General features: G+C 45.8%; 1 protein-coding gene across 5 annotated transcripts in view; it reads left to right on the top strand.

The window, feature by feature from the left end:
• LOC137552128 (dynein axonemal assembly factor 5-like) overlaps nt 1-27,729 on the top strand; it is a 625,885-nt gene that overhangs the window by 335,742 nt on the left and 262,414 nt on the right. The window contains exon 5 of one of the 5 annotated variants that reach the window (XM_068271380.1): nt 26,280-26,538. The exons of the other annotated variants lie outside the window; for them this stretch is intronic. Within the exon in view, the coding sequence (XP_068127481.1) occupies nt 26,280-26,311 (32 nt within the window). The 3' untranslated portion in view covers nt 26,312-26,538. Of the gene's footprint in view, nt 1-26,279; nt 26,539-27,729 lie in introns of those variants that run through there. 5 annotated transcript variants of the gene reach the window in all.

Below are 27,729 nucleotides of genomic sequence, written 5' to 3' on the forward strand. Positions count from 1 at the left end.
CCCGCGCCAATGTGAGCGAACGTGCTCGACCGCGGCAACTCTGAGACATCCTGGATTTTTAGCATGTGTTTCCAAATAGTGGGCAGACACACTATGCGATTTTAACCCTTTTCTTATATTATATATATGTTGGTACAACCTTTTCTTTAATGGCTGCGTGGTCCTGCCCACATACTGCTTACCACACCCGCATGTTAACACGTACACTACGTATGTGGTAGCACATGTCATAAATTGCTTAATTTTAAAATCCTTACGAAAACAATTAGATCTAATAATATCTGTAGACACACTAGAAGTGTCACTACATATACAGCACCCTCTACACATATGATAACCCGGTCTTTGCCTTGGGGCAAGAGTTCTACGCGGCGGCTCAACGCAACTCGGGACTAATAAGTCCCTCAAATTCGGCGCACGCTTATAAATAAATTTAGGCCTGTTAGGGACAATACGATTCAATTGAGCATCCTGCTGCAATACCGACCAGTGTTTACAAAAAATCTTCTCCACATCCTTATATTGTGCACTAAAGGTGGAGATAAAAGGAATATCAGGAGTATTCTTCTGCTCCTGTGTTTTTCCTTCTATAAGTCTACCCCTATCCATCAGTGCCACTTCTCTCTCTGTCTCCTTTATTCCATCAGGGTCATACCCCTTATCCACAAAACGTTGGGCCAGGATAGAGGCTTGACTAAAGTAATCATCCACCCTAGAACAATTCCTTCTCACTCTTTGGAACTGTCCCCTAGGGACCGCCCTGATCCATGAAGGGTGGTGGCAACTGGTCGTCGGAATGTATCCATTACGATCCGTTTTCTTAAAAAAACACTGCGTTGATAAACATCCCTCTTCCTTAAAAATGGTAAGATCCAAAAAATCTATACTAGAAAAGCTCATCACTGCCTCCAACTCAATGTTGGGGTGCAGATTATTAATGGCTTCCAAAAACTTAACCCATTCCTGAACAGAGCCCCCCCAAACAATGAATAAATCATCGATAAATCTCCGCCATTCCACCACCCTCCCTGGATTGATCGATATTGCCTCCTCCTCCCATCTTGACATAAAGATATTTGCCAGGGCAGGTGCATAAGGTGCCCCCATGGCGCATCCTTTGATCTGTGCATAAAAATCACCCCTGTGCCAGAAATAATTTTTGGACAAGGCGAATTCCAAAAGCTTTAGCAGGAATTCAATCTGCTCCATTTTCAAACGCCCCTGCTTGATAAAGGCTTCCTCAACCGCTCTTATCCCTCCCTGATGATCAATATTGGTATATAACGATGCGACATCTGCTGTTACCAGCATTGCCGCATCATCTACTTTCATACCTTTCAGAACCCTTAAAGTGACTCTGTAACAAAAATTACAACGTTTTTTCTACCATCCTACAAGTTCCTAAACCTATTCTAATCTGTTCTGGCTCACTGCAGCACTTTGTACTATCATGGCCTCTGTAATAAATCAATGTATCTTTCCCTTGTCAGACTTGTCGGCCTGTGTCTGGAAGGCTGCCAACTCTTCCGTGCTGGTCTGTTCCTCTATGCACACTCCAGTGTGTGTTTTATTTACATAAGCCAGCAGCTTCTCTGCTATCTTATCAGTGATAGAAGAGAGCTGGATAAAAATCCTCCTCTGTTAGGCTGTGAAAGTAGCTGGCTGACACATACTGAGGAATTACAAACACAGGCACAAGCAGAGCTGTCTGCAGGAAGCCTGTAATGTTCAGTGCATGAGAGAAGAAGGGGACAGAAGGTAAACACACAAATGATCTTTTGAGATTCAAAAGGAAAGCTGTATACAGCCTGCTTGTGTATGGATGTATTTTCTATGTGTGGACATATTGTACATCAATCTACTTCCTGTTTTGGTGGCCATTTTGTTTGTTTATAAACAAACTTTTTAAAACTGTTTTTGACTACTTTTAATGCGGCGGGGAGCGGCGAAATTGTGACAGAGGGAAATAGGAGATGTCCCCTAACACACTGGTATGTTTACTTTTGTGCGATTTCAACAATACAGATTCTCTTTAATGTGTGGGCTGTGTCCCTTAGAACACGGGGTAAATTACCAACCATTGGTTGCAGAAATACATCAAGGTATCTCCCCACCCTATAGGTGATCGAATCTATCCCATTAATAATGGGCCGTCCCGGGGGGGACACCATAGATTTGTGAACCTTGGGTAACTGGTATATGATGGGGGTTTTGGGATTCTTAGGTACAAGATGCTCAAATTCTCTTTCATTATTTGGCCCCTATCCAATCCCCCCTTCAAAATAACAATCAATTCCCTCTTATAGGCAAAGACCGGATTACCTCCCAATTTCCTATATGCCGTTACATCCCCTACCAACTTATCCAATTCTGTAAAATATTGTTCATGATTTAAAATCACAACCCCCCCCCCCCCTTATCTGCAGGTCTAATAATAAGCTCTTTTTCTTTAAGCAACTTACAGATCGCCCGATTGTGACTCCTGATCCGGGACGTCTGTAGTCGCTCCAAGTCCCCAATAACCAAATTCTTAAAAATATCAATGGTTTGTTTACTCGCATTATTCACAGGGTTAAAAACCGAGTTATTCCTCATGTTAGTATAAGGATAATCTCCACCTTGATTAGCCTTACTAGAGGGCCCTTCCCTATCTAAATAGTACCGTTTAAGATTCAATCTACGAACAAATTTGTGCACATTAATAAAAGTATCAAACTTGTTAAGACTATTCTTTGGGGCATATTTTAAACCCCTATCAAGCAATTTAATTTCAGATTTCTCCAACTCCACCCCACTAAGATTGAAAATTCCCTCCCCCTTCACTATTCCCTTCTTTTCTTGTACCCCCCTTCCTCCTCTGACTTCCTCAGAGTTGGAGAAATCTGAAATTAAATTGCACACAGGAGTCACGATCGGGCGATCTGTAAGTTGCTGAAAGAAAAAGAGCTTATTATTAGACCTGCAGATAAGGGGGGGGGGGGGTTGTGATTTTAAATCATGAACAATATTTTACAGAATTGGATAAGTTGGTAGGGGATGTAACGGCATATAGGAAATTGGGAGGTAATCCGGTCTTTGCCTATAAGAGGGAATTGATTGTTATTTTGAAGGGGGGATTGGATAGGGGTCTTATTAATGAAAGAGAATTTGAGCATCTTGTACCTAAGAATCCCAAAACCCCCATCATATACCAGTTACCCAAGGTTCACAAGTCTACGGTGTCCCCCCCCGGGACGGCCCATTATTAATGGGATAGATTCGATCACCTATAGGGTGGGGAGATACCTTGATGTATTTCTGCAACCAATGGTTGGTAATATACCCCGTGTTCTAAGGGACACAGCCCACACATTAAGGGTTCTGAAAGGTATGAAAGTAGATGATGCGGCAATGCTGGTAACAGCAGATGTCGCATCGTTATATACCAATATTGATCATCAGGGAGGGATAAGAGCGGTTGAGGAAGCCTTTATCAAGCAGGGGCGTTTGAAAATGGAGCAGATTGAATTCCTGCTAAAGCTTTTGGAATTCGCCTTGTCCAAAAATTATTTCTGGCACAGGGGTGATTTTTATGCACAGATCAAAGGATGCGCCATGGGGGCACCTTATGCACCTGCCCTGGCAAATATCTTTATGTCAAGATGGGAGGAGGAGGCAATATCGATCAATCCAGGGAGGGTGGTGGAATGGCGGAGATTTATCGATGATTTATTCATTGTTTGGGGGGGCTCTGTTCAGGAATGGGTTAAGTTTTTGGAAGCCATTAATAATCTGCACCCCAACATTGAGTTGGAGGCAGTGATGAGCTTTTCTAGTATAGATTTTTTGGATCTTACCATTTTTAAGGAAGAGGGATGTTTATCAACGCGGTGTTTTTTTAAGAAAACGGATCGTAATGGATACATTCCGACGACCAGTTGCCACCACCCTTCATGGATCAGGGCGGTCCCTAGGGGACAGTTCCAAAGAGTGAGAAGGAATTGTTCTAGGGTGGATGATTACTTTAGTCAAGCCTCTATCCTGGCCCAACGTTTTGTGGATAAGGGGTATGACCCTGATGGAATAAAGGAGACAGAGAGAGAAGTGGCACTGATGGATAGGGGTAGACTTATAGAAGGAAAAACACAGGAGCAGAAGAATACTCCTGATATTCCTTTTATCTCCACCTTTAGTGCACAATATAAGGATGTGGAGAAGATTTTTTGTAAACACTGGTCGGTATTGCAGCAGGATGCTCAATTGAATCGTATTGTCCCTAACAGGCCTAAATTTATTTATAAGCGTGCGCCGAATTTGAGGGACTTATTAGTCCCGAGTTGCGTTGAGCCGCCGCGTAGAACTCTTGCCCCAAGGCAAAGACCGGGTTATCATATGTGTAGAGGGTGCTGTATATGTAGTGACACTTCTAGTGTGTCTACAGATATTATTAGATCTAATTGTTTTCGTAAGGATTTTAAAATTAAGCAATTTATGACATGTGCTACCACATACGTAGTGTACGTGTTAACATGCGGGTGTGGTAAGCAGTATGTGGGCAGGACCACGCAGCCATTAACCTCCTTGGCGGTAACCCCGTGTGTGACACGGGGTAAGCCGCCGGAGGGTGCCGCTCAGGCCCTGCTGGGCCGATTTACTTAATTTTTTTTTTGCTGGACGCAGCTAGCACTTTGCTAGCTGCGCCAGCACCCCGATCGCCGCCGCCGCGCGCCCGATTGCCGCTATCCGGTGCGGCGCGCGGCCCCCCCCCCAGACCCCGAGCGCTGCCTGGCCAATCAGTGCCAGGCAGCGCCGAGGGGTGGATCGGGTCTCCCAATGACGTCCCGACGTCGCTGACGTCGGTGACGTCATCCCGCCCCGTCGCCATGGCGACGGGGGAAGCCCTCCAGGAAATCCCGTTCTTTGAACGGGATTTCCTGATCGGTGATCGCCGAAGGCGATCGAAGCGGGCGGGGGGATGCCGCTGAGCAGCAGCTATCATGTAGCGAGCCCTAGGCTCGCTACATGATAAAAATTTTTTTTTTTTTTAAAAACTGCTGCGCTTCCCCCTGGCGGTATTTTTCATACCGCCAAGGGGGTTAAAGAAAAGGTTGTACCAACATATATATAATATAAGAAAAGGGTTAAAATCGCATAGTGTGTCTGCCCACTATTTGGAAACACATGCTAAAAATCCAGGATGTCTCAGAGTTGCCGCGGTCGAGCACGTTCGCTCACATTGGCGCGGGTCAAATCGATTGCAGTAACTATGCAAAAAAGAGACGGAATGGATTCATATGTTGGGGACTCTTAGTCCGAGGGGACTCAACATTGAGTTGGATATTAATTGTTTTATTTCTAATGAGTAGGGATACTTAGGTGATGGGGGCACTGCATTGATATTTGTAGGACATGTGTATTATGGATATGTGCAATATTTTTGGGGTGTATGGAGGGGGTCACTAAAGGACACTGGAATTGAGTTTAGGAGTGATGGTATTGTTATTGTTATTATTGTATTGAAGCTGGGTCACGTGTGCAATAGTTGTTTATATATATTTGAGGAAATGTTATATATACATATGTATAGAAGGAAGTTTCTGGGGTTTATTAAGTGTAATAAGGAATATTGTTGAGCACTGATGATAGTGGGCGGTTTATGTCCTATTGATTGTGATAGGGATATAGGGTAGGGATGATAATTCATATGTGTGTGCAGTTGTATGCACTTTCTGGTGCACAAAGGGTGTGCTTACGGGTGTATTCAATTGCATGCACTCGCTGACGCAAGTAGGGTTACTTATGGGTCGTAATATTAAATAATAATTTATGTTATTGATAGGTATAGGGGGTATAGGTTGATATAATGAGAAATGTGGCACTTATAAGAATTTAAGGTCACTGTGGTTAACACTGCAGATGGTTTATTTATTTATATAGTAATTGCTGCAGTGATTGTAAGTATATGTAGTTATTTATTGGGAAAGCACTGTTAATTTTTACATGAAAGGTTCCCCTTTTTCTCTAATGTTCTATGTCTAATGTAATTTTAAATGTCTAATGTATTTATGCACTCTGCGGGATACTATAGCCAGCACGCTCCTGGGGCTGCCTAGCAACTATGAGAGGGCGGAGTGGCGGGCGGGTCTCGGAGCGGAGGAGGCGCGGTGTGCGTATTTAAATGCGACGTCTGATGCGATCTCCAGCCCCTGAATGAGTCACGACGTGTGACGAAACGCGTAGGGCGGAGTCGGAGGCGCGCTGACGTCAGTAAGGAAGTAACGGCAGGAGAGGTATTCGTGCTGCTCTATGGTATCCGCGGACGGAGTGGTAATGAAATAGCCTGTAAAGCCTGCATTTTAAACTTTTATTAAACGAGTTTTTGTATTTTGAGTTCTTTGTACCGCCATGCAGTCATAAATGTAATAAAGATGAGAGGTTCAATAAACAGGGACCGGAAACGCTAACCCAGCAGCAGCAGCACACGTGATGGAACAGGAGGAGGCGCAGGAGGAGAATGCCACGCTTTTTGAGACACAGCATCCCAGGCCTTGCATGAGGACAAATAGCGTGCGGATATAGCAATGCTTTTTGCCGCCATGCAGTCATAAATGTAATACAGATGAGAGGTTCAATAAACAGGGACCGGAAACGCTAACCCATCACAGATGGTCATTGTTCATGTTACTTGGTTGGGGTCCAGGAGTGTTGCGTAGTCGTTTCCAATCCAGGATTGATTCATTTTAATTTGAGTCAGACGGTCTGCATTTTCTGTGGAAAGGCGGATACGCCGATCTGTGACGATGCCTCCGGCAGCACTGAAACAGCGTTCCGACATAACGCTGGCTGCCGGGCAAGCCAGCACCTCTATTGCGTACATTGCCAGTTCGTGCCAGGTGTCTAGCTTCGATACCCAATAGTTGAAGGGTGCAGATGGATTGTTCAACATTGATGGCTACGCCATGGATTGATGGCTACGCCATCCGACATGTAGTCCTTGACCATCTTCTCCAGGCGATCGGTGTTGGAGATGGATCTGCACGCTTGCTGTTCTGTGGGCTGCTGCTGCATGGGTGTCATAAAATTTTCCCACTCCAAGGACACTGCCGATACCATTCCCTTTTGGGCACTAGCTGCGGCTTGTGTTGTTTGCTGCCCTCCTGGTCGTCCTGGGTTTGCGGAAGTCAGTCTGTCGGCGTACAACTGGCTAGAGGAGGGGGAGGATGTCAATCTCCTCTCTAAAGTCTCCACAAGGGCCTGCTGGTATTCTTCCATTTTGACTCTTTCTTCAAGCAGTTTTGGAACATTGTGTTTGTACCGTGGATCCAGAAGGGCTGGGAATAGCTCCTGCGAATACCCCATTGTGTCCTGAGGTAATTCATCGGACTGGTTATCTGGCAGTTGTGTGCGTGGTGTCGCTGCCGGTTGTGTCAGCTTTGTGCCCACTGGCTCCTTGTAACTGGCTGAGGACTCGGACCTCGTGCGTGATGTGCTGGTGCTGCTTAACCCACTGCTGGACGATTGAGAGGCCATCCAAGTAATTATCTGGTCCTGTTCTTTTGGATTTGTGAGGGTTGTTGTCCTGGACAACATGGGCGGTATTGAGTGGGTTTTCTTGGGTGCTCCCCTGTGGCCTGTACGTGAACCGTCAGGGGAAACACCTCTTCCCTTGCCCCTCCCTCTTTCACCGGATTTCTTCCTCATTTCACTTATCCTTAAAGTACACGCTGACTGGCAGCAGTACAGTGGCAGTACAGAAATGCTATACAGTGGTGGGTGAGCGGTGTACCACTATTCCCAGCAGTGACACAGAGCACAATGCTATACAGTGGCGGGTGAGCGGTGTACTACTATTCCCAGCAGACACAGAGTGGCAGTAAACAGAATGCTATATAGTGTGGCTGAGCGAGGTACACAGAGTGGCAGTAAACAGAATGCTATATAGTGTGGCTGAGCGAGCGGTGTACTACTATTCCCAGCAGACACAGAACAGTAAACAGAATGCTATATAGTGTGGCTGAGCGGTGTACAACTATTCCCAGCAGCGACACAGAGCACAATGCTATACAGTGGCGGGTGAGCAGTGTACCACTATTCCCAGCAGCGACACAGAGCACAATGCTATACAGTGGCGGGTGAGTGGTGTACTACTATTCCCAGCAGACACAGAGTGGCAGTAAACAGAATGCTATATAGTGTGGCTGAGCGAGGTACACAGAGTGGCAGTAAACAGAATGCTATATAGTGTGGCTGAGCGAGCGGTGTACTACTATTCCCAGCAGACACAGAACAGTAAACAGAATGCTATATAGTGTGGCTGAGCGAGGTACACAGAGTGGCAGTAAACAGAATACTATATAGTGTGGCTGAGCGAGCGGTGTACTACTATTCCCAGCAGACACAGAGTGGCAGTAAACAGAATGCTATATAGTGTGGCTGAGCGAGGTACACAGAGTGGCAGTAAACAGAATGCTATATAGTGTGGCTGAGCGAGCGGTGTACTACTATTCCCAGCAGACACAGAACAGTAAACAGAATGCTATATAGTGTGGCTGAGCGGTGTACCACTATTCCCAGCAGCGACACAGAGCACAATGCTATACAGTGGCGGGTGAGCGGTTTACCACTATTCCCAGCAGCGACACAGAGCACAATGCTATACAGTGGTGGGTGAGCGGTGTACTACTATTCCCAGCAGACACAGAGTGGCAGTAAACAGAATGCTATATAGTGTGGCTGAGCGAGGTACACAGAGTGGCAGTAAACAGAATGCTATATAGTGTGGCTGAGCGAGCGGTGTACTACTATTCCCAGCAGCGACACAATGACTGGGGGGACCCTGGCTAGCGTGGCTGGAGCGCGAACTACCCTGCCTGCCTACCCAAAGCTAAACCCACAGACAAATGGTGGAGATATGACGTGGTTCGGGTATTTATTTACCCGAACCACGTGACAGTTCGGCCAATCACAGCGCTAGCCGAACGTTCGGGGAACGTTCGGCCATGCGCTCTTAGTTCGGCCATGTGGTCAAACGGTTTGGCCGAACACCATCAGGTGTTCGGCCGAACTCGAACATCACCCGAACAGGGTGATGTTCTGCAGAACCCGAACAGTGGCGAACACTGTTCGCCCAACACTAGTCTCGGCAACAGCCACCTGTGAGGAAACAAAAAGCCAGAAGCCAGCCACACTCATGAATAATTAAACATACCGGTCATGTCGGCAAGCCCATGGGTTCCCAATAGGGATGATCAATGATATGCAAATACTTCTGAGTTTGTGCAAATTTATGTAAATTTTATGCAAATATATGCAGCTTGAAATTAGACCAATCAGTTTAAACCTGGGTGGGATTTGATTGGTCCATTTTCAAGCTGCATATATTTGCACACAAATTTACAGACGTTTGCATAAACTCGGAAATATCTGCATATCATTGATTATCCCTAGTCTCCAATGTTAACTGTTTCTGTTCCTGCCAGAAGATCCAATCAATCCATAGCAAACAAACAATGAATGTTGTTCTACCCAGAGTTTTGTGGAAGATAAATCCATTTTGAGCTTTGTGAAGTTGGCCCCTCCTACAATCAGCACAAATATGAATATCATTATATTGGTACAAGAGAATAGTGTCCCAACACTCAGGTACCGCTAATGCAGAGACTGCGGACTGGTGTGTGAACAGTATATATGATTTGCTGCAGTGCTGTATGTGAACTTGCAGGGCGTGCTGCTTAAGCCTGGAACATGCACATTAGTCAATTTCAGGAGAAGGGGAGGGAGACTGGCATTAGGGTTGTTAAAACCCTTTCACTTGGGGAGTTGAGATATGGCTATCAGCAGCCAGGTGGGCGCCAGGCTGGAGGATCCCCACGTTTTACACCTCTGGCTCTTGTTCACTGCAGGATCAGTGTTGGGGGTGGGCTGCTCAGACGTGAGTTAAATGGCTCACGTCATGGCGGCACTTTCGCCATTGCAAAAAACTATAATTTTCACGCGAAATTCACGATTGCGCGCAATAAATCAAGCCCAAGGAACGGTCTCCAAGGCAAGAAACCAGTGGTGTAGGGACCACGGTCACATGTGTGACAGGGCCTGGGGGGGCCCTGCTTGTCCTCACCACGTGCTGCATGGGGGGCAGCGGGCGCACAAGCAGTGGCTGAGAAGGACATCAGATACTCACATTGCCGAGATCCAGCGCTGCATGTACTACTTACTTCCTGTTCCTGTGTTCCATCCCATAGTAACCGCTCCCCCTAGGGGGCGCTGTTACTGTGAGATGGAACGCAGGATCAGGAAGGAATAAGTACATGTGGTGCATGGATCCTATCAATGTAAGTATCTGATGGCCACTGCTTGTGTGCCTGCCGCTACGTTCCCCCTCCGTCTGGCTACCTATTCCTGGCTACCTATACTGGGTGCACCTATTTCTGGCTACCTATACTGGGGGCACCTATTTCTGGTTACCTATACTGGGGGCACCTATTTCTGGTTACCTATACTGGGGGCACCAATTCTTGGCTACCCATAGTGGGGGCACCTATAGCTGGCTACCTATTTTGGGGGCATCAATTTCTGGCTACCTATACTGGATGCACCTGTTCATATGTACGTATACTGGGGGCACCTATTCCTGGCTACCTATACTGGGGGTACCTGTTCCTGGCTACCTATACTGGGGGTACCTGTTCCTGGCTACCTATACTGGGGGAACATATAGCTGGCTACCTAGACTGGGGAACCTATAGCTGGCTGCCTATACTGGGGGGCACTTATTTCTGGCTACCTAATGTATACAGGGGGGTACCTATTCCTGGCTACCTATAGTTGGGCACCTATTTCTGGCTACCTTTACTGATACTGAGGGCACCTATTCCTGGCTACATATAGGATCGAAAGAACTAGTGTGGTTTGAATTATAAAACAACTCATTTTTCTTATGAAAGCTTTATGGTTGTGATTAGGGGTGTAGCAGGGGTGTGGCTTGTGTCCCTCTTTCTTATCTCAAATAGTTGGGAGGTATGTACGAGTGACATGTCAAGGAGCCTTTTCTGGCTGTAGTTTAGCAGATAACACCAGACTTTTGTTCTGTTCTGATGTGTTTGTAGGACATGGACTGAAGGTAGTAACTGTCTGTGTGAAATGGAAGGAGAGACACAGTACCTGGCACCAAATGCAGCAGGGCAGACACACCGGAAATGGGAATCAGAGCATGCACTTCCGAAGTGTAGTTGAAATCCAATGGAGTAGAAGACAAAGATCGAGGCACCGCTTCTTTAAAATCCCTTTATTCCTGTTGGCGAAATAGCAGGTACATAGCAGTGGGGGTATCAGATACTCCATTGGATTTAGACTTTTGTTCTGTTCTGATGTGTTTGTAGGACATGGACTGAAGGTAGTAACTGTCTGTGATGAAGTACCGGTAATAGTAAATTAATGGATTTACTTGGAAAATGACCAACACTGGTAGATATGACAGAAAACAAATCTAGCGGTAGAGTTATCTGCAAAACAATGTCAGAGTTCACATACCCTGATCATGCAGCAGTATTTAATCATTTTTCCATTCTTAGCTGATAGTCCAAGGAAGTAGGAAGCCTCCACTCTCTCTGTGGGATTTGTTATTAGCTGGGCAGCAGATATTCCAGTTAATACCCTATTAGCAGGTACCATGCAGGAAGTAGTGTTGGGCGAACACCTGGATGTTCGGGTTCGGGCCGAACAGGCCGAACATGGGCCAGATGTTCGGCATGTTCGGCCCGAACGCCGAACTCAATGGGAGTCAATGGGACCCCCGAACATGCCCATTTTGGGGGCCCTATGGGGTCGCAGGCATAAGGGGGGAGCATGCCCCGGTCGCGGGGGGGGGTCGGAAATTCCCCCCACCCCCTCCGCTAGCGCTCCCCCCTCTGCCCGCTTCCCCATACAAAAAGTTTAAATCAAGTTCAATAGTACCTGGGCTGGTGGCATTGGCTGGCAGTGGAGTGAGGAGGAGGAGGAGTCCGAATAGCAGAGTGACGTTGAGGCCGGGCAGCGGGCGGTTCAGCGCTAGTACCCTTGTGGTACTTCCGCCCTTTCTCTGACCTCACGTCCTCTGCGTGATGACGCATACGAGGGTACGCGTGATGCGTACCCTCGTATGCAGAGGACGTGAGGTCAGAGAAAGGGCGGAAGTACCACAAGGGTACTAGCGCTGAACCGCCCGCTGCCCGGCCTCAACGTCACTCTGCTACTCGGACTCCTCCTCCTCCTCACTCCACTGCCAGCCAATGCCACCAGCCCAGGTACACTACTATTGAACTTGATTTAAACTTTTTTTATGGGGAAGCGGGCAGAGGGGGGAGCGCTAGCGGAGGGGGTGGGGGGAATTTCCGACCCCCCCCGCGATCGGGGCATGCTCCCCCCTTATGCCTGCGACCCCATAGGGGGGCCGTATTGCGGCCTGTTCGGCCGAACAGGGCCCTGTTCGCCCGAACAGGGGCCCTGTTCGGCCCTGTTCGGGGGCATACAGAAGTTCGGGGCGAACCCGAACTTAAAAGGCCGAACACCATCAGGTGTTCGGCCGAACTCGAACATCACCCGAACAGGGTGATGTTCTGCAGAACCCGAACAGTGGCGAACACTGTTCGCCCAACACTAGCAGGAAGTCATTCATCTGATAACCAATTAGAGCACTGAATAATGTAACGTTGTCTGTTCCAATTGCATGAAGCACAATCAGCATGTGAAGCCTTTTTCCTGCCCGTGTCAGTTGTATATGAAGAGGTCATGCCACTGACATAGAAGATACACTGTGAACGCTTTCTGAGCGATTTTCTGACCATCAGTGCTTCAATCTTGTGCTAGTCGGCCCAGTAAATCCTCCAGTTGACCCCAGTCGCGATATATATATATATATATATATATATATATATAGCGCATGTCCAGCCCAGCCGCACACACAACCCTATAGCGCTCCCGTTGACAGTAGCGCAATAGGGCTGCGTGTGCACAGTAGATAGTGACTGGAGGATTTATCTAGCCGGCCAGCAGGGGATGGAAATGGCCAGGGAGAATGGCCTAAAGGGGACTGGAGGAGGCCCCAGGTACATATAAATGCCGTGTTTTTTTTTTGGGGGGGGGGGGCTCAGGTTTCCCTTGAGGCTTCTTTCACACTGAATCCATTGCATTCTCTCCCAATGCACAATATCCTCGCATCACAACATGATGCAATGATATTTCTATGGTACGTTTATATAGGGTGCTGTGCGGCGGGTCCTGTTGGAGTAACGCACAGTGTCGTGTGCGTTTACAGTGGCATTGTACTTTCATTGTACTGTATGCTTCACTGAATGGTTGCACTGCACGTCTAATTCGTTATGGAACTATTCAGTACCTTTGCATAGCGATTGTATCACAACATGCACAGTGTGAATGGACCCCAAAGCTTCTAGGTGCTGGATAATTAACCATCTGCCAGCTAATTGTTCATCAGCTGTTGACTTTGATTGGCATTGTTTTTTTGGGGGGTCACTGCAAATTTGCTTTGGAATAATATTTTTGCTTTTCACAACTTGTCATTCTTGTCCCTCATTTGCTAGTTTATAAGCACTTATAATGCAGCTTACCGCACTGCAATGCTAATCCTATGGGACGTTCACAGTGCGACATTAGCGTCGCATTGTACCGTGTATCGTTATGGTAACTCACTACTTCCAGTGTGTTATCTCTAAACGCACATGTTACCAGGTACAGGAAAGCATACATTTCATTGCCTGTATGCTTTACTGTACATACTGTATGTGACAGTAACAGCGTTAATGTGCGCTACCACCTTTTCTTTGCGTTGCGTTGTAATGCTGCATTGTGACTTTAACGTCGCATTATAACGCAACGTCCCACTGTGAATGCAGCCTGAAGGGAATAGGCACTTGGTATAGTGCTTTTAAGAATAAATACATTGTATATATTATTTTCCGGGTCAAAGAGATCACTTCCTGACCTGCGTCAGGAAGTGAACAAAAAAATCGCTCTGCAAATGCGCTTAGAAATGCGCTTTACAAAAATTAAAACGCGCAGGTAGGCCCCGGGAGAGGGAAAGAAAATCGCTCACAAAATCAAAAATCACTGGCGTCAGCGATTTTGATTTTAGATGTGAATAAAGCCTAACTGCAGTAAATAGCCGTTTTTGACCGTGGAATAAGGGGAGGCAGGGCCAGGCGCCGGAAATCGAGCGATCTGGTTTCTTCGAGACAGCTTCGCGGGACAAGAGAGCAGTTTTATACTTTTTCTACACTTTGACCTGGACGTGAACAGCCTTTGCAAAAAAAAAAAAAAAAACTAGGAAAATGGCTCTGTTCAGTGCTTTTTGGAGTGATTTTCCACTTTTCCTATACTTTACATTGAGGCATAATCTCCTCAAAAATGCTGCAGGACCCGCGTTTGGGGAAAAAAAAAAAACCACATTGCTCTGGTGTGATCCATCCCATTCAAAAACATAGGCCAAGCACTTTTCGAAGCACTAGCGCTTTTAAAAGCGCTCTTGGTGTGCACCAACCCTCACACTTTACACATTCTACTATGTGGTGTCCAACTCATGGCATGCATTATACATAACCAGATAAAACACATTTGATACAAAAAGGTGCATGTGACAGAATACAGCATGCTGCCTCTTTATTTTTTTTTTTTATTTTTATTTTTTTCTGAACATGAAAATGCATTGAATATGAAAGAGCCGTTGAATAAAATGGACTACCAGTTCTTATTTGTTTCTGCAATGTAGTAAAATGCAGAGAAAATGCATGCAGTGTGAATGAGCCCTAAAAGTGAACTACAAGCCTACATCTGGTTTTGATTATTTGTAATTATTGTTTAATTGACTTTATTATGAGAGGCTCCACAGCAAGATTGCTCACTATTCAATTTCCAGATGCCATTTTTCCAGGGATCCTATATGCTTTAAAGTGTACCTGAGAGCAGAAATAAGAAAGATTTCACACTTACCCGGGGCTTCCTCCAGCCCCACGAGCACCGCTGCATCCCTCGCCGTCCTCCTGAGTTCCTCCGTTTGGCCGCACTCAGCCCTGGTAACTGGCTCAGTCGCGTCAGTTGGGCTCTTTTGCGTATGAGCGACTGAGCCAGACTGCTGACTGCGGTGGAATTGTGAATTGGCACTTCAGGGTAATGATGGTTGGTGATTCAAGCATTAAGAGTCTTTTGGTTAATCCAACTGGCAAAAGTAAAACCTTTTGAGCAGTAGGATTTTAAGCCCGCCCACCACGTCATGGTAGACTCTTTTCGGACGGGTCCTACACTACACTATGCTAGCCTACTCTAATTAGTGCTAGTCACCCTAATAACCCTACGCTACTGCTGGATCCAGGTCTGCGGTATGTGTGCCCTACTCTAACCCTATATCTCCTGCTCTGATTGGTGGCGACCACCAATATGCCCTGTTCTAAAGTTGTGTGTGTGCACGCGCGAGGATAGGCCTAATCTAATCCTAATCTCATCTATGTGGTTAGCCCTATGCTACAGTCTATGGGGTGAGGTGTTAAGGTGCTCATACACCTATGGATTTTATGTTGAATGTCGGGGATCGGGACCCGATCCCCTAGGGCAGTGTTGGCGAACCTATGGCACACGTGCCCAAGGCGGCACACGGAGCCGTCTCTGTGGGCATGCGTGCGGTGTCCGCTACCACCACTGATCCCATAACCCCCGCCGCCGCAGTAGTGATGAGTTGTTCGCGAAGAGCCGGCTCTAAGAGACGATTCTCTTCAGCGAACGAGCAGAGCCAAACCTCTGCCCCCAGCCCCTCCCCGCTCTGCTCACAGGGGTGCCAACGTCAGCACGTCCTGTCAGCGTGGGACTTTCGGCTGGCTGGTAATCGTGGAGCTGTGCGCCGCCGCCGGGACAGGAGACTTCTGTCAGTTGAGTAAATTTTTTTTTTTTACATGTGAAATGTTGTCCACATTGCGTTATTTACTGCTGACCTGCGTCCACATTGTGTTATTTTCTGCTGACCTGTGTCCACATTGTGTTATTTTCTGCTGACATGTGTCCACATTGCGTTATTTACTGCTGACCTGTGTCCACATTGCGTTATTTACTGTTGACCTGTGTTCATTTTGCGTTATTTACTGCTGACCTGTGTCCACATTGCATTATTTACTGCTGACGTGTCCACATTGTGTTATTTTCTGCTGACATGTGCCCACATTGCATTATTTACTGCTGACGTGTCCACATTGCGTTATTTACTGCTGACATGTGTCCACATTGCGTTATTTACTGCTGAAATGTTGTCCACATTGCGTTATTAACTGCTGAAATTTTGTCCACATTGCGTTATTTACTGCTGAAATGTTGTCCACATTGCGTTATTTACTGCTGAAATGCTGATCCACATTGCGTTATTTACTGCTGAAATGCTGATCCACATTGCGTTATTTACTGCTGAAATGCTGATCCACATTGCGTTATTTACTGCTGAAATGTTGTCCACATTGTGTTATTTTCTGGTGAAATACTGCCCACATTGCGTTTATTTCCTGTTGTCTGGGGTAACTGTTGCTGCATTCATTATATAATGGTCATAGTTGGCTATATTTGCTGCTTTGGGGTTACGTTATACTAATAAATAGCATCACACAGTTTCTGCACACCCATGATGCGAATCCTCATTTCACCCCATCATGGCGGAAACACTGCTTTCTTATGCCTCGCTGTTACATCATTACGTTAGCTCCGCCCATACAATGTCATGGCCACGCCCATTTTTCACTGCGCGCCCCGCAACTACCCCACCTCCGGCACTTAGTGATAAATAAGTCGATTTTGGGTCGCAGTTTGGGCACTCGGCCTCTGAAAGGTTTGCCATCACTGCCCTAGGGCGACATTGCTGTACAGACGTGTGTCAACTATGTAGCTGACAACGCGTTCTGTTGCTATGTGGGGGGGGGGTGGAGGGAGGATGGAGCAGCGCAATTAACGCAATTGGCTGTCGCGGGGGTGAGTTGATCCGCCTGGCAGATCACTTGGGGGTCGTGGCTGCTGTATGCGCGCCTGACTATTGGCTTACGAAGTCGTTATTAGCCACTTTAGTCAGGTGGGTACATATAATTGAGAGCCCTTCCACACCGGGGTGGTGCGGTATTTCTACCGCACCCTACCGTCAGGCAATGAAAGTCTTCGGAGACTTTCATACTGCAACTTTACAGCGTGGCGGAAGTGACTTTCCACCACATCCCTGGTGCAGGTCCAAAACTACGTTAGCGATGCCTTGGCCCGGAAGTCATGTTAGTCTATGGCGATGCATAGTTTTTTTTTTTTAAAGTTCAACACAACGGCGCTTGCGCGGAAGCATATTTTAACAATACACTTCTGTGCACTTCCGTACACCTGAAGCAGGAAGTGACGCGATTAATTTCCTGCTTGGACTGTGGCCAGACGGAACACCGCGCAAAAGCGCGGTGTTCCCTGAGGGCCTGTTTTTGACGGTGCAATGCTGATTTATAGTGTGAAACCAGCTTCAAGGTGACGTTCACTGCAGTGGATGACAGTCACTGCAGGAGATTAGTTGAAGAAGGCGTACACTGCAGGGGATGACAGTCACTGCAGGAGATTAGTTGAAGGAGGCGTACACTGCAGGGAATGACAGTCACTGCAGGAGATTAGTTAGTACACTGCAGGGGATGACATCCAAGAGAAGACAGGAGCTGCAGGGATTATCACCTGGAGGAGATGGTAGGAGCTGGAGATGGTGGTTGCAGATGATGATCAGAGCTGCTTGAAATGAAGCACAATGGATGAGAAGGAGGAGGAGCTAGGAGCTGCATGAGAGGGCTGGAGCTGCTGTAGATGGTACAAGCTGGAGAACATGTGAGAGGATGCAGGAGGTGACAGTCACTGCAGATACTCACAGTCAGTAGAGAATATGGCAGGAGACAGGGCTGGCCTTAGGTTTCACAATGCCCTGTGCGGAGCTAGACTTTGGCGGCCCCCCACCCCACCCTTGTCCCCAAAGATCACAATGCCGATACCGAGAACACGTTAGTAGAGGCTATAAATGGGAGTCGGGGAGCCTGATAAAATAGGGGGTGTTGGGGCTGCCCGCTATACAAACTGTGGCCTTTTATAGCCGCAATTTGTATATCTTCTGGCCCCAGTGCGCAATATTTTATTTCTATTAATAGCCTGCTATTAACATGAGTGCCTACAGTGTAGGGAAGAATTTGATCCCTCTTAGATCTGATTTGATCGAAAAAAAGAACGATCTCCTGGTCAAATCTGTTTTCATCTATTAGTGTATGGCCACCTTTAGGATAATGTAATCCTTTACATTAGCAGCATTTATAGCACCAAGCAATGCGCATAGTGGCAACACACCCAACTAGCCTCCCTGCCCACTGCAATCAACGCAGACAGAAATCTGTCTCTAAAGGTTCCCATACACTTGTCAATCTGCTACCAGATCACCTGCAGGTAGACGCCCCTCTGATCAAATCAGATCAGAGAGGAATCTATTATTATATACTCATGGATATAGTGAAAAACTCAGGAAACCAAAAATTGCAAAATATACTTTTTCTTTTAATATTCCCAAAAAACTTGCGGAAATTTGTATACAATATCTTCAGTCATGTGGTAAAGTACATGTAATTGGTAGAGAAGGCAACAACATCGATTTGTTTCGGGTCCATGACCCTTCTCCAGGCTTTTCTACATACAATGAATATCTAAAAAGTGTAAAATGCAATACAATTAAAAATTGCAGTAAAATACCACAATATAATGAGGTTATAATAACAAGATTACAACCATAGAGAAAAAACAGAGAAAGTGTAAACAGAGTGAAAAACCACACGCAGATAGCGTGAAATGGAAAACACAGAGAAGATGAAGTGCAGTGAATAAAAAGGGAATGTCACCACATGGTGTAATCCAGAGAGAACAGGAAAAATTGTACCTGCACAATCTAAATGCACAGTAGCATCTCATCTGGACAATAATTAAACCAGGGGGGGGGGGGGGGGTGGTTTACATGACAGTCAAGCATCTTCGCAGATGTGACAGCCGCCATTCGCTCCTTCTGGTGCTCCGCAGTCACCTCCTCTTCCATATGTGGTTCACTTAAAACTGTTTTCTAATCTATACACAATTGTGTGTATTGGTTTGTTACCTGTCTGTATCTTACAACTTACCAACACAAGTGGTGCAATAAAAGCTACACTTGGTAGATGGTTCCTGTCTTCTGTTTCTCCTGAAAAGTGAATTGATGTACGCCTTATGTTTCCCAAAATATGTTGTAGTCTAGGATCAATGTTGCTCACAATTTGAGTCCAGCAATAGCCATACACTGATCCTTCTTTAGTGGCAAATCCATAGTCTAAGGGTGCAACATTGCTCTAATCAAAGAGTCCAGCATAAGCCATATGTTGTCCCTTGTACAGTGGCAAATAGGTCTAACGGTGCAACATGGCTCTAATCAAAGAGTCCAGCATAAGCCATATGTTGTCCCTTGTACAGTGGCAAATCAGTCTAAGGGTGCAACATGGCTCTAATCAAAGAGTCCAGCATAAGCCATATGTTGTCCCTTGTACAGTGTCAAATCCTTACCTGTATTGGGGTCCAATGTTGCTCCGTCTAAAGAGTCCACGATGTGTATACATTGTCACACATCAGATGGCAAATCCATAATATGTTTGGGGTCCAATGTTGCTCTTTGAAAAGAGTCCAGGATGCCCCATCCATGGTTGCCTATTGAGAGGCAGCGCCACATGGGAAGCAGCAGAAGACGAGACATTTCAGTGTTGGCAGTCTCCTGATCATATATTGTAGCCAGCTGATTGGGTGTATTCCTCTTCTGCTTCCTCTTCTCTCCTCCTCATTTGTGTCTTGCTCCTCTGCCTGCTGTCTGGGGTCCTCGTATTCCTCCTCTTCCTTGTATTCCTCCTCTGCCTTGTCTTCCACCTCTTCTTGCTCCTCTGCCTGATGTCTGGGGTCCTCAGACTGGAGGTCCTCTTGCCATGCAGTCTCTTCATCAGATAGGCTGCTGCTTGTTCTACATTCCTCTTCGAGTTCCCCAAACGAGTCGCTTTCAATAGTAGAAAGGTCTGGTCTCCATTGAAACTGTTTTCTAATCTATACACAATTGTGTGTATTGGTTTGTTACCTGTCTGTATCTTACAACTTACCAACACAAGTGGTGCAATAAAAAGCTACACTTGGTAGATGGTGCCTGTCTTCTGTTTCTCCTGAAAAGTGAATTGATGTACGCCTTATGTTTCCCAAATTATGTTGTAGTCTAGGATCAATTGCTGCTCACAATATGAGTCCAGCAACAGCCATACACTGATCCTTCTTTAGTGGCAAATCCATAGTCTAAGGGTGCAACATTGCTCTAATCAAAGAGTTCAGCATAAGCCATATGTTGTCCCTTGTACAGTGGCAAATCAGTCTAAGGGTGCAACATGGCTCTAATCAAAGAGTCCAGCATAAGCCATATGTTGTCCCTTGTACAGTGGCAAATCAGTCTAAGGGTGCAACATGGCTCTAATCAAAGAGTCCAGCATAAGCCATATGTTGCCCCTTGTACAGTGTCAAATCCTTACCTGTATTGGGGTCCAATGTTGCTCCGTCTAAAGAGTCCAAGATGTGTATACATTGTCACTCATCAGATGGCAAATCCATAATATGTTTGGGGTCCAATGTTGCTCTTTGGAAAGAGTCCAGGATACCCCATCCATGGTTGCCTATTGAGAGGCAGCGCCACATGGGAAGCAGCAGAAGAGACATTTCAGTGTTGGCAGTCTCCTGATCATATATTGTAGCCAGCCGATTGGGTGTATTCCTCTTCTGCTTCCTCTTCTCTCCTCCTCATTTGTGTCTTGCTCCTCTGCCTGCTGTCTGGGTTCCTCGTATTCCTCCTCTTCCTTGTATTCCTCCTCTGCCTTGTCTTCCACCTCTTCTTGCTCCGCTGCCTGACGTCTGGGGTCCTCAGACGGGAGGTCCTCTTGCCATGCAGTCTCTTCATCAGATAGGCTGCTGCTTGTTCTACATTCCTCTTCGAGTTCCCCAAATGAGTCGCTATCAATAGTAGAAAGGTCCGGTCTCCATTTGCGGGTTTTGTAGAATTCCTCGTCTTCCGAATCTTCCTCGTACTCCTCCTTGTATTCCTCTTCCTCTTCCAATGCGATTCTGTGCTCAGGGGTGGCTTCCTTCTCTTGGATGATCTCGGTTGATCTTCCTTCTTCCTCCATATTTTTTATACCAAATGTTGTGCTGTCAGCAGGAGAGGGCGCTGATCCTTTTTCCATCGCTGAGGTGTCCATTGGCGCTGGAATGCTATTAGTAAAATGCTAGAATATGAAATAAAGATGCAGGAAAGGTTTTTGCTGCAGCCTCTTCCACGGTCAACTGTCAAAAATAACTGACACTCATGCTCTTAGCTCTGCCCAGCAGCTCATGCCATTATAACTGCCAGTCTCATGCCAAGTACTCAGATGATGCAAACAAGAATGGGCAGGTGCCTTTTGTAGGGCAACCATCATTTGTATCGCAACAAGTGCACATGAATTATAAGCCTAATGTGTACAGTAAAGTGTCTGATGTCCAAAACAACCAATCTGAAAGCTCCAGTGGATGTTTAAAAATAATCGACACTGACTGGCTGCCACAGCCAATTTACCATTTTTAGCCCGCGGGGATTTTTTACCTTATGGACGAGAGGAATTTTCACCTGTCAGCGCTTCTCCCTTTCATTCCCCAATAGCTTTATCAGTACTTATCACAGCAAAATGATCTATACCTTGTTTTTTCCCGCCAGCAATTAGGCTTTCTTGGGGTGGTAAATTATGCTAAGAATTATTTTAATCTAAATGTATTATAATGAGAATAATATGAAAAAAAATTATAAAATTCATTATTTTTCAGTTTTCAGCCATTACAGTTTTAAAATAATGAATGCTATCATAACTAAAATCCACACATTTTATTTGGCCATTTGTCTTCATTATTTAAACCTTAAAATTATACCCCTAGTGTAATGTTTGGTGACAATATTTTATTTGGAAATAAAGGTGCACTTTTTCAGTTTTACATGCATCACAAATTTTTAGCCCAATATTTTTTAATTTTATGTCCTCTTGTCATAAATAACCTTTGATTTGTATTCCCCTAAATCAGTAGGTGTGCGTTACTATTTGGCCACAAGATGTCCATACTGAGCAAAAATCGCATTAGCGTACAATGTACGCTAATTGGGATACAATGTATCACTACATTGTAACCAGGGAAGTGACGTAGGCTTCCATCGGAAGCCTCCGATCACAGTGGCGGTGGGGAGGTTATGAATGGAAACAATGCTTCCATTCATAAATGTAACGATCGGTTGGCGGGAATAGCGGAGGGTGTTTATTCTCCATTTACAGAATAAACACTGTTTTTGAACAAAACCAGTGTTTTTTCAAGGCGGACATGCTCGGATTGGCACAGGGGACTGCAGCCAATCCCCCCCTGCTAGCAGCAGCAGCGCGATCGCGGCCATCTGCCTGCACAATCGCCTGCAGACCACCCAAACTGCAGGGACGTGACTAGCGCGTCCCTGCGGCTCTAGTACTTGCCGCTGCGGACGTGAAGCTCACGACTGCGCGGCTGAAGTGGTTAAGCCATCAGCCAGGAGTAATATGTTATGTAGCTCCTCTCTGCTAGTAAACGGATAGTTGTTTAGGAAGAAGTGAAAGTAAATATGTAGATTTAATTAATGGGCCTAGACAACCTACATGTAAAAGAAAACAAAATGTCTAATTAAAATAATACACAAACACCGGGTAGAGAAAAAAGGCTGCAACCTTGTTTATTGAGTTTTTGAACAATTGTTAAATTGTGTACCCAAACCACACTTTATTGCATTTTACCAAGTGATCAGAAGGGCCTATTCACACTAGAAGCGCTTTTCTGAGCGCTTTGTGATTGTTTAGCGCTTTTTAAAAATCGCTCCCATTCACTTTCATCAAAATCGCGGTAAAAATCGACACAATTTTGCAACCTAGTATGCGAAAATTGCAGCGATTTTTACGCAACGTTTACAGCGATTTTAATGAAAGTGAATGGGAACGATTTTTAAAAAGCGCTAATCAATCACAAATCGCTCAGAAAAGCGTTTCTAGTGTGAATGGGCCCTGAATCTTAAGATCACACCAAAGAGAGAATCATGAACTAGAAACCAACAAATGATGTCCACCAATCCAGTGACATTTCCCATTACAGCAACACATTTTTTTAAAGGACAACTGATCTGAGAGGGACATGGAGAGTGCCATATTTATTTCCTTTTAAACAATGCACCTTGCCTGATTGTCCTGCTGACCCTCTGCCTCTAATACTTTGAGGGCTCGTACTATCGCGAATCCGCATGCCTCCAATGCATGCGGATTCGCACATGTAATGTGAGTGGATGGGGCTGTTTCCACTCCTGCGGTGGCGTTGTGCGTTTTTTGTTGCGGAGAAAAAACGCACAAAAGAGGCAACGATTTCGCCTGCGTCGGGAATCCGTGCGAATCGCCGCTAATGTATTTAATAGTAAAAACGCATGCGGTTTTTACATGCGTTTTTACCCGCGATTTCGCGTGCGATTTCGCACCTTTTCCAATTTTATTTTGCCCTGGCAGTGTCATGGTTAATTTCGCATGGCACCCTGCCATGCGAAATCGCACGCGAAATCGCGGGTAAAAACGCATGTGGAAACGCATCCGCATGCGTTTTTACAAGCGTCGGAATGCGGCCGAAATCGCGTCGCATCAGTGGGAACGAGCCCTTAGGCACAGACCCTGAACAAGCATGCAGTGCCGATGTTTGACTTAAAGGGAACCTGAAGTGAAAGTTATATGGATGCTGCCATATTTATTTCCTTCCTCCCTAGCGGTATGGACAGATATATCCGTCCATAAAAACATGCTGTGAACTGTATAAACGTGCATACACATCAATACTCTCCTGCACTGTATACTAGACCCTTGATTGACACATTTTGGCAAGTTACAGGAAAAAAAAAGTTTTAAAAATATATTTGATCACTTTTGCACAGAAATCCTGGGATGATTGAACGCCAGGGTGGTTAAGCAATACGGGCTGGAACCCACAGGAGCGCTTTTGGCAGCGTTTTGGCAGCGCTGCGATACACTAGCACTTTGCCAAAATGCTGGGCTAATGTTAATGGATGGGGCAACTTCCACAGGAGCGTTTGCGTTTCCCAGAAACGCAAACGCAGGACCTGCAGCATTTTGGGAGCGTTAGCGCTTCAATGTAAAGTATTGAAACGCTAGCGGAAACGCTCAGCAAAACCTAAACTGAGCGGTTTTGCTAGCGTTTTGTGGTTCAGCACACTGTAACAAAATGAAAAATAATTCACAGGACCAATCAGGATAAAAACGCGAAACGCAAAACGCTACGCAACCGCTGAGCAAACAAATACAATGTTGCAAAACACGACCAAAAACGCACATGAATCTGCTTGAAAACCGCTCAGACAAAACGCTAGCGGTAGCGTTTCGCGTTTGCTGATTTCAGTGGGTTCCAGGCCTACCAGTTTTGTGGCTATCCTGCTGATCCTCTGTCTCTAATACTTTAAGCCATAGACCCTGAACAAGCATGCAGCATAACAAGTGTTTCTGACATTATTGTCAGATCTGAGAAGATTAGCTGCATTCAGACACTACTGAAGCCAAACAGTTCAGACGTATTGCCAGACAACTGGTATTGTTTAAAAGGAAATACATATGGAAGCCTTCATATTCTTCTCACTACAGTTGTCCTTTGAGTTTGACTGCATATGTTGTATGCTTGTTTCAGGTGTGTGATTCAGACTCGACTGATGCATTAAATATCAGCAGAACTGCCAGGCTACTGGTATTGTTTAAAAGGAAATAAATATGGCAGCGTTCATATCCCTCTCAGGTCAGTTGTCCATTGAAATGGAGACAAACGCCCAATTAAGCATTAAGGTTGTAAACTCACAGGGAGGGAGGGAAGGTCACTTGGCTGGTGTTTTGCAGAATGGTGATCTGCACCGCTGACACCAGGTGTTATGCTGGGCATACACTGCGCGTTTATGCGCCGGAATCGAGCTGCTGGCTCGATGCCGGCGCATCCCCGCTCGCCCGCATGGATCGATTCCCGTTTGTCCCCCCGTGGGCAGTTCCTTATCAGCCACTCGTTTCTTCCATTGTCCGCCCGCGGGGATCGAGCACGGAATCGATCCGCCGCGGTGATCGGACAGGTTGAATATTATCAATGGAGCCATCAGCGGCTCGATTAATAACAACTATCGCGCCGTGTATGCCCAGCATTAAATACTGCTCCTCTGACCTTGATTGGCGGCTTGAAAGCCCAGCAGGCCCAGTCCACAAATGCATGCTGCCACTCCGGCAGTAGACTAATCCAGGGTCCCAGCAACAGCCACCTGTGAGGAAACAAAAAGCCAGAAGCCAGCCACACTCATGAATAATTAAACATACCGGTCACGTCGGCAAGCCCATGGGTTCCCAATAGGGATGATCAATGATATGCAAATACTTCTGAGTTTGTGTAAATTTATGTAAATTTTATGCAAATATATGCAGCTTGAAATTGGACCAATCAGTTTAAACCTGGGTGGGATTTGATTGGTCCATTTTCAAGCTGCATATATTTGCACACAAATTTACAGACGTTTGCATAAACTCGGAAATATCTGCATATCATTGATTATCCCTAGTCTCCAATGTTAACTGTTTCTGTTCCTGCCAGAAGATGTGCAGCGTTATAAATAATACAATTCATAGCATTGCTGGAGGCTAGTTAAGTATTTTAAAAGCCCGCCAAAGCAAAGTCCCCATTATCTCTCAGGCATGCCAGTTAGATGAGACTTCCGGTTGCCTGATTTCCGGATAACAGGGACATTGCTTGCTCATGAAATTTTTACCAATTTAGAAATAAAGTATGTGTTAGAATTCAGCAGTGCCAGGAGCTGTCTTTCTCCTTGTGAATGTAATAGAAAAAATAAGGACTCCATCCCTTTGGGAGCTGGCTCACCCTTCTGTGAAGAACCAGCCTTTCATGCTTTATGAACACCCTTAAGTACTGTGCTGGGCCAATGCTAAAGACATATAGCTGAATGGATTTGTTACCCAGAAGCTGTAATAGTGTCTTATGGAGTCTGACACTTTTGTTCTTACACTTCTAGAGGACATCTGACAGTGATCCAGCTGCTGGACAGCTGCATTGGTCTGTGTTCAACTTGCTTTGATGTTTAACCAGTTTGTTTTGTTTCTGTTCATAAGAAATGAAGCGCAAACACTCAGAGCTTGGATAAAATAAACAGCTCCTAGATCTGGCACTGCCGTACCCATTTGATGGTCTCGTGGAAAGGAGAGAGTGTGTCAAGTCCACGCATGCAGAAAAGAACAACGCTTCAGGGCCAACACTCAATAATTATTCCAGAACTGACAATCTGGATGCACACATCAGAGTCCTTTCCAAGCAATCACTATGTCTGCTCGTCTCCATAAAGGGAGAAAATAAATTCATGATTAACTTTAAGTAGCTTTTCATTTTTTCCAAGCTATTGGCCACCCTATCCATTCACCTGCAGTCTCGGCTGTGTCAACACATTCAAATCATTACAGTCAGTTAAGTTAATGCAGGAGGTAGAAAGTGATGTACACTTCACCTAATGGGACATTTGGATGAAATAATGACTGCTAATGAGAGGATCTGTTCAGGTAATGTACTAGAGTGTCACGAATGCTAAAAGATTAAAGGAGATGAATGTGTCAGGAGAGAATTAGAATACGCACACTCTCTCTTTCGCTCTCACACACGCGTGAGTGCTTACACATGCACACTCACATGCACACAGGCTTGTGGTAGTCATTTAACATGATCCTGTCACTGTTATCCCTCATAGTAAAGTAAGTTTATATTTTTAAACTGAGAGAAGCCTGTGCACCTTGTTCTTATCCATCAGCTCTCGGTCATTGCGTAAATACAAAGCCCTGATGACAAGTAGTTGCCCATAATACACAAAAACCATAGCTCCCACTTTCCCTTTTCCAGAGGGAAGTCTCCGTTTGAGAACCAAATCCCTCTGTCCCTCTTTCTTCCTATTTTGTCCCTCTTTCAGAACTGATTTACAGATCTGTGTAAATATACCATATTATTTGGAATATAAGATGCTTTGGAATATAAGACGCACCTAGGTTTAGAAGGCAAAAACCAGGGAAAAAAAATACTAAACCTGGTGCGTCCATGTTCCAGGAGCATCTAGTAGATGTTCTCCCCCAATAAGTGTCCTCCTATGTCCCCTTCTGTCTTCCTTTGCTCCCCCTGTGTGTCCCCTTCTGTCCCCAGCATGTCCCACTTTGCCCTCCTTTGCCCCCTAATGTCCCACTGTGTCCCCTCCTGGACCCCCTGTGTCCCATCCTGCCCCCCCCCCCCCCCCTGTGTCTTGCCTTGGCCCCCCTTTGTCACTTCCTGGTCCCCCTGTGTTTTGTCCTGGTCCTCCGTGTCCGTGATGCGATCAACAGAAGCCTTCACTGGGGAAGCCGCATGAAAGAGGAGATGTCTGCAGATTGCCGGCGCTGGAATCGCTGGCTGAGGTGAGCCGCTCTGTGATATTTCGTCTTTTTCAGGGAGTGGAGAAGACTAGATGGGAGCAAAGGAGACCAGCCGGGGTAAAAACTACATCATTTGCTTATGGATTCTTTGTGATATGCATGACTAGGTAGGGGT

This window comes from Hyperolius riggenbachi, chromosome 1, assembly GCF_040937935.1.
Source record: "Hyperolius riggenbachi isolate aHypRig1 chromosome 1, aHypRig1.pri, whole genome shotgun sequence".
In the NCBI taxonomy this organism is placed as follows: Eukaryota; Metazoa; Chordata; class Amphibia; order Anura; family Hyperoliidae; genus Hyperolius; species Hyperolius riggenbachi.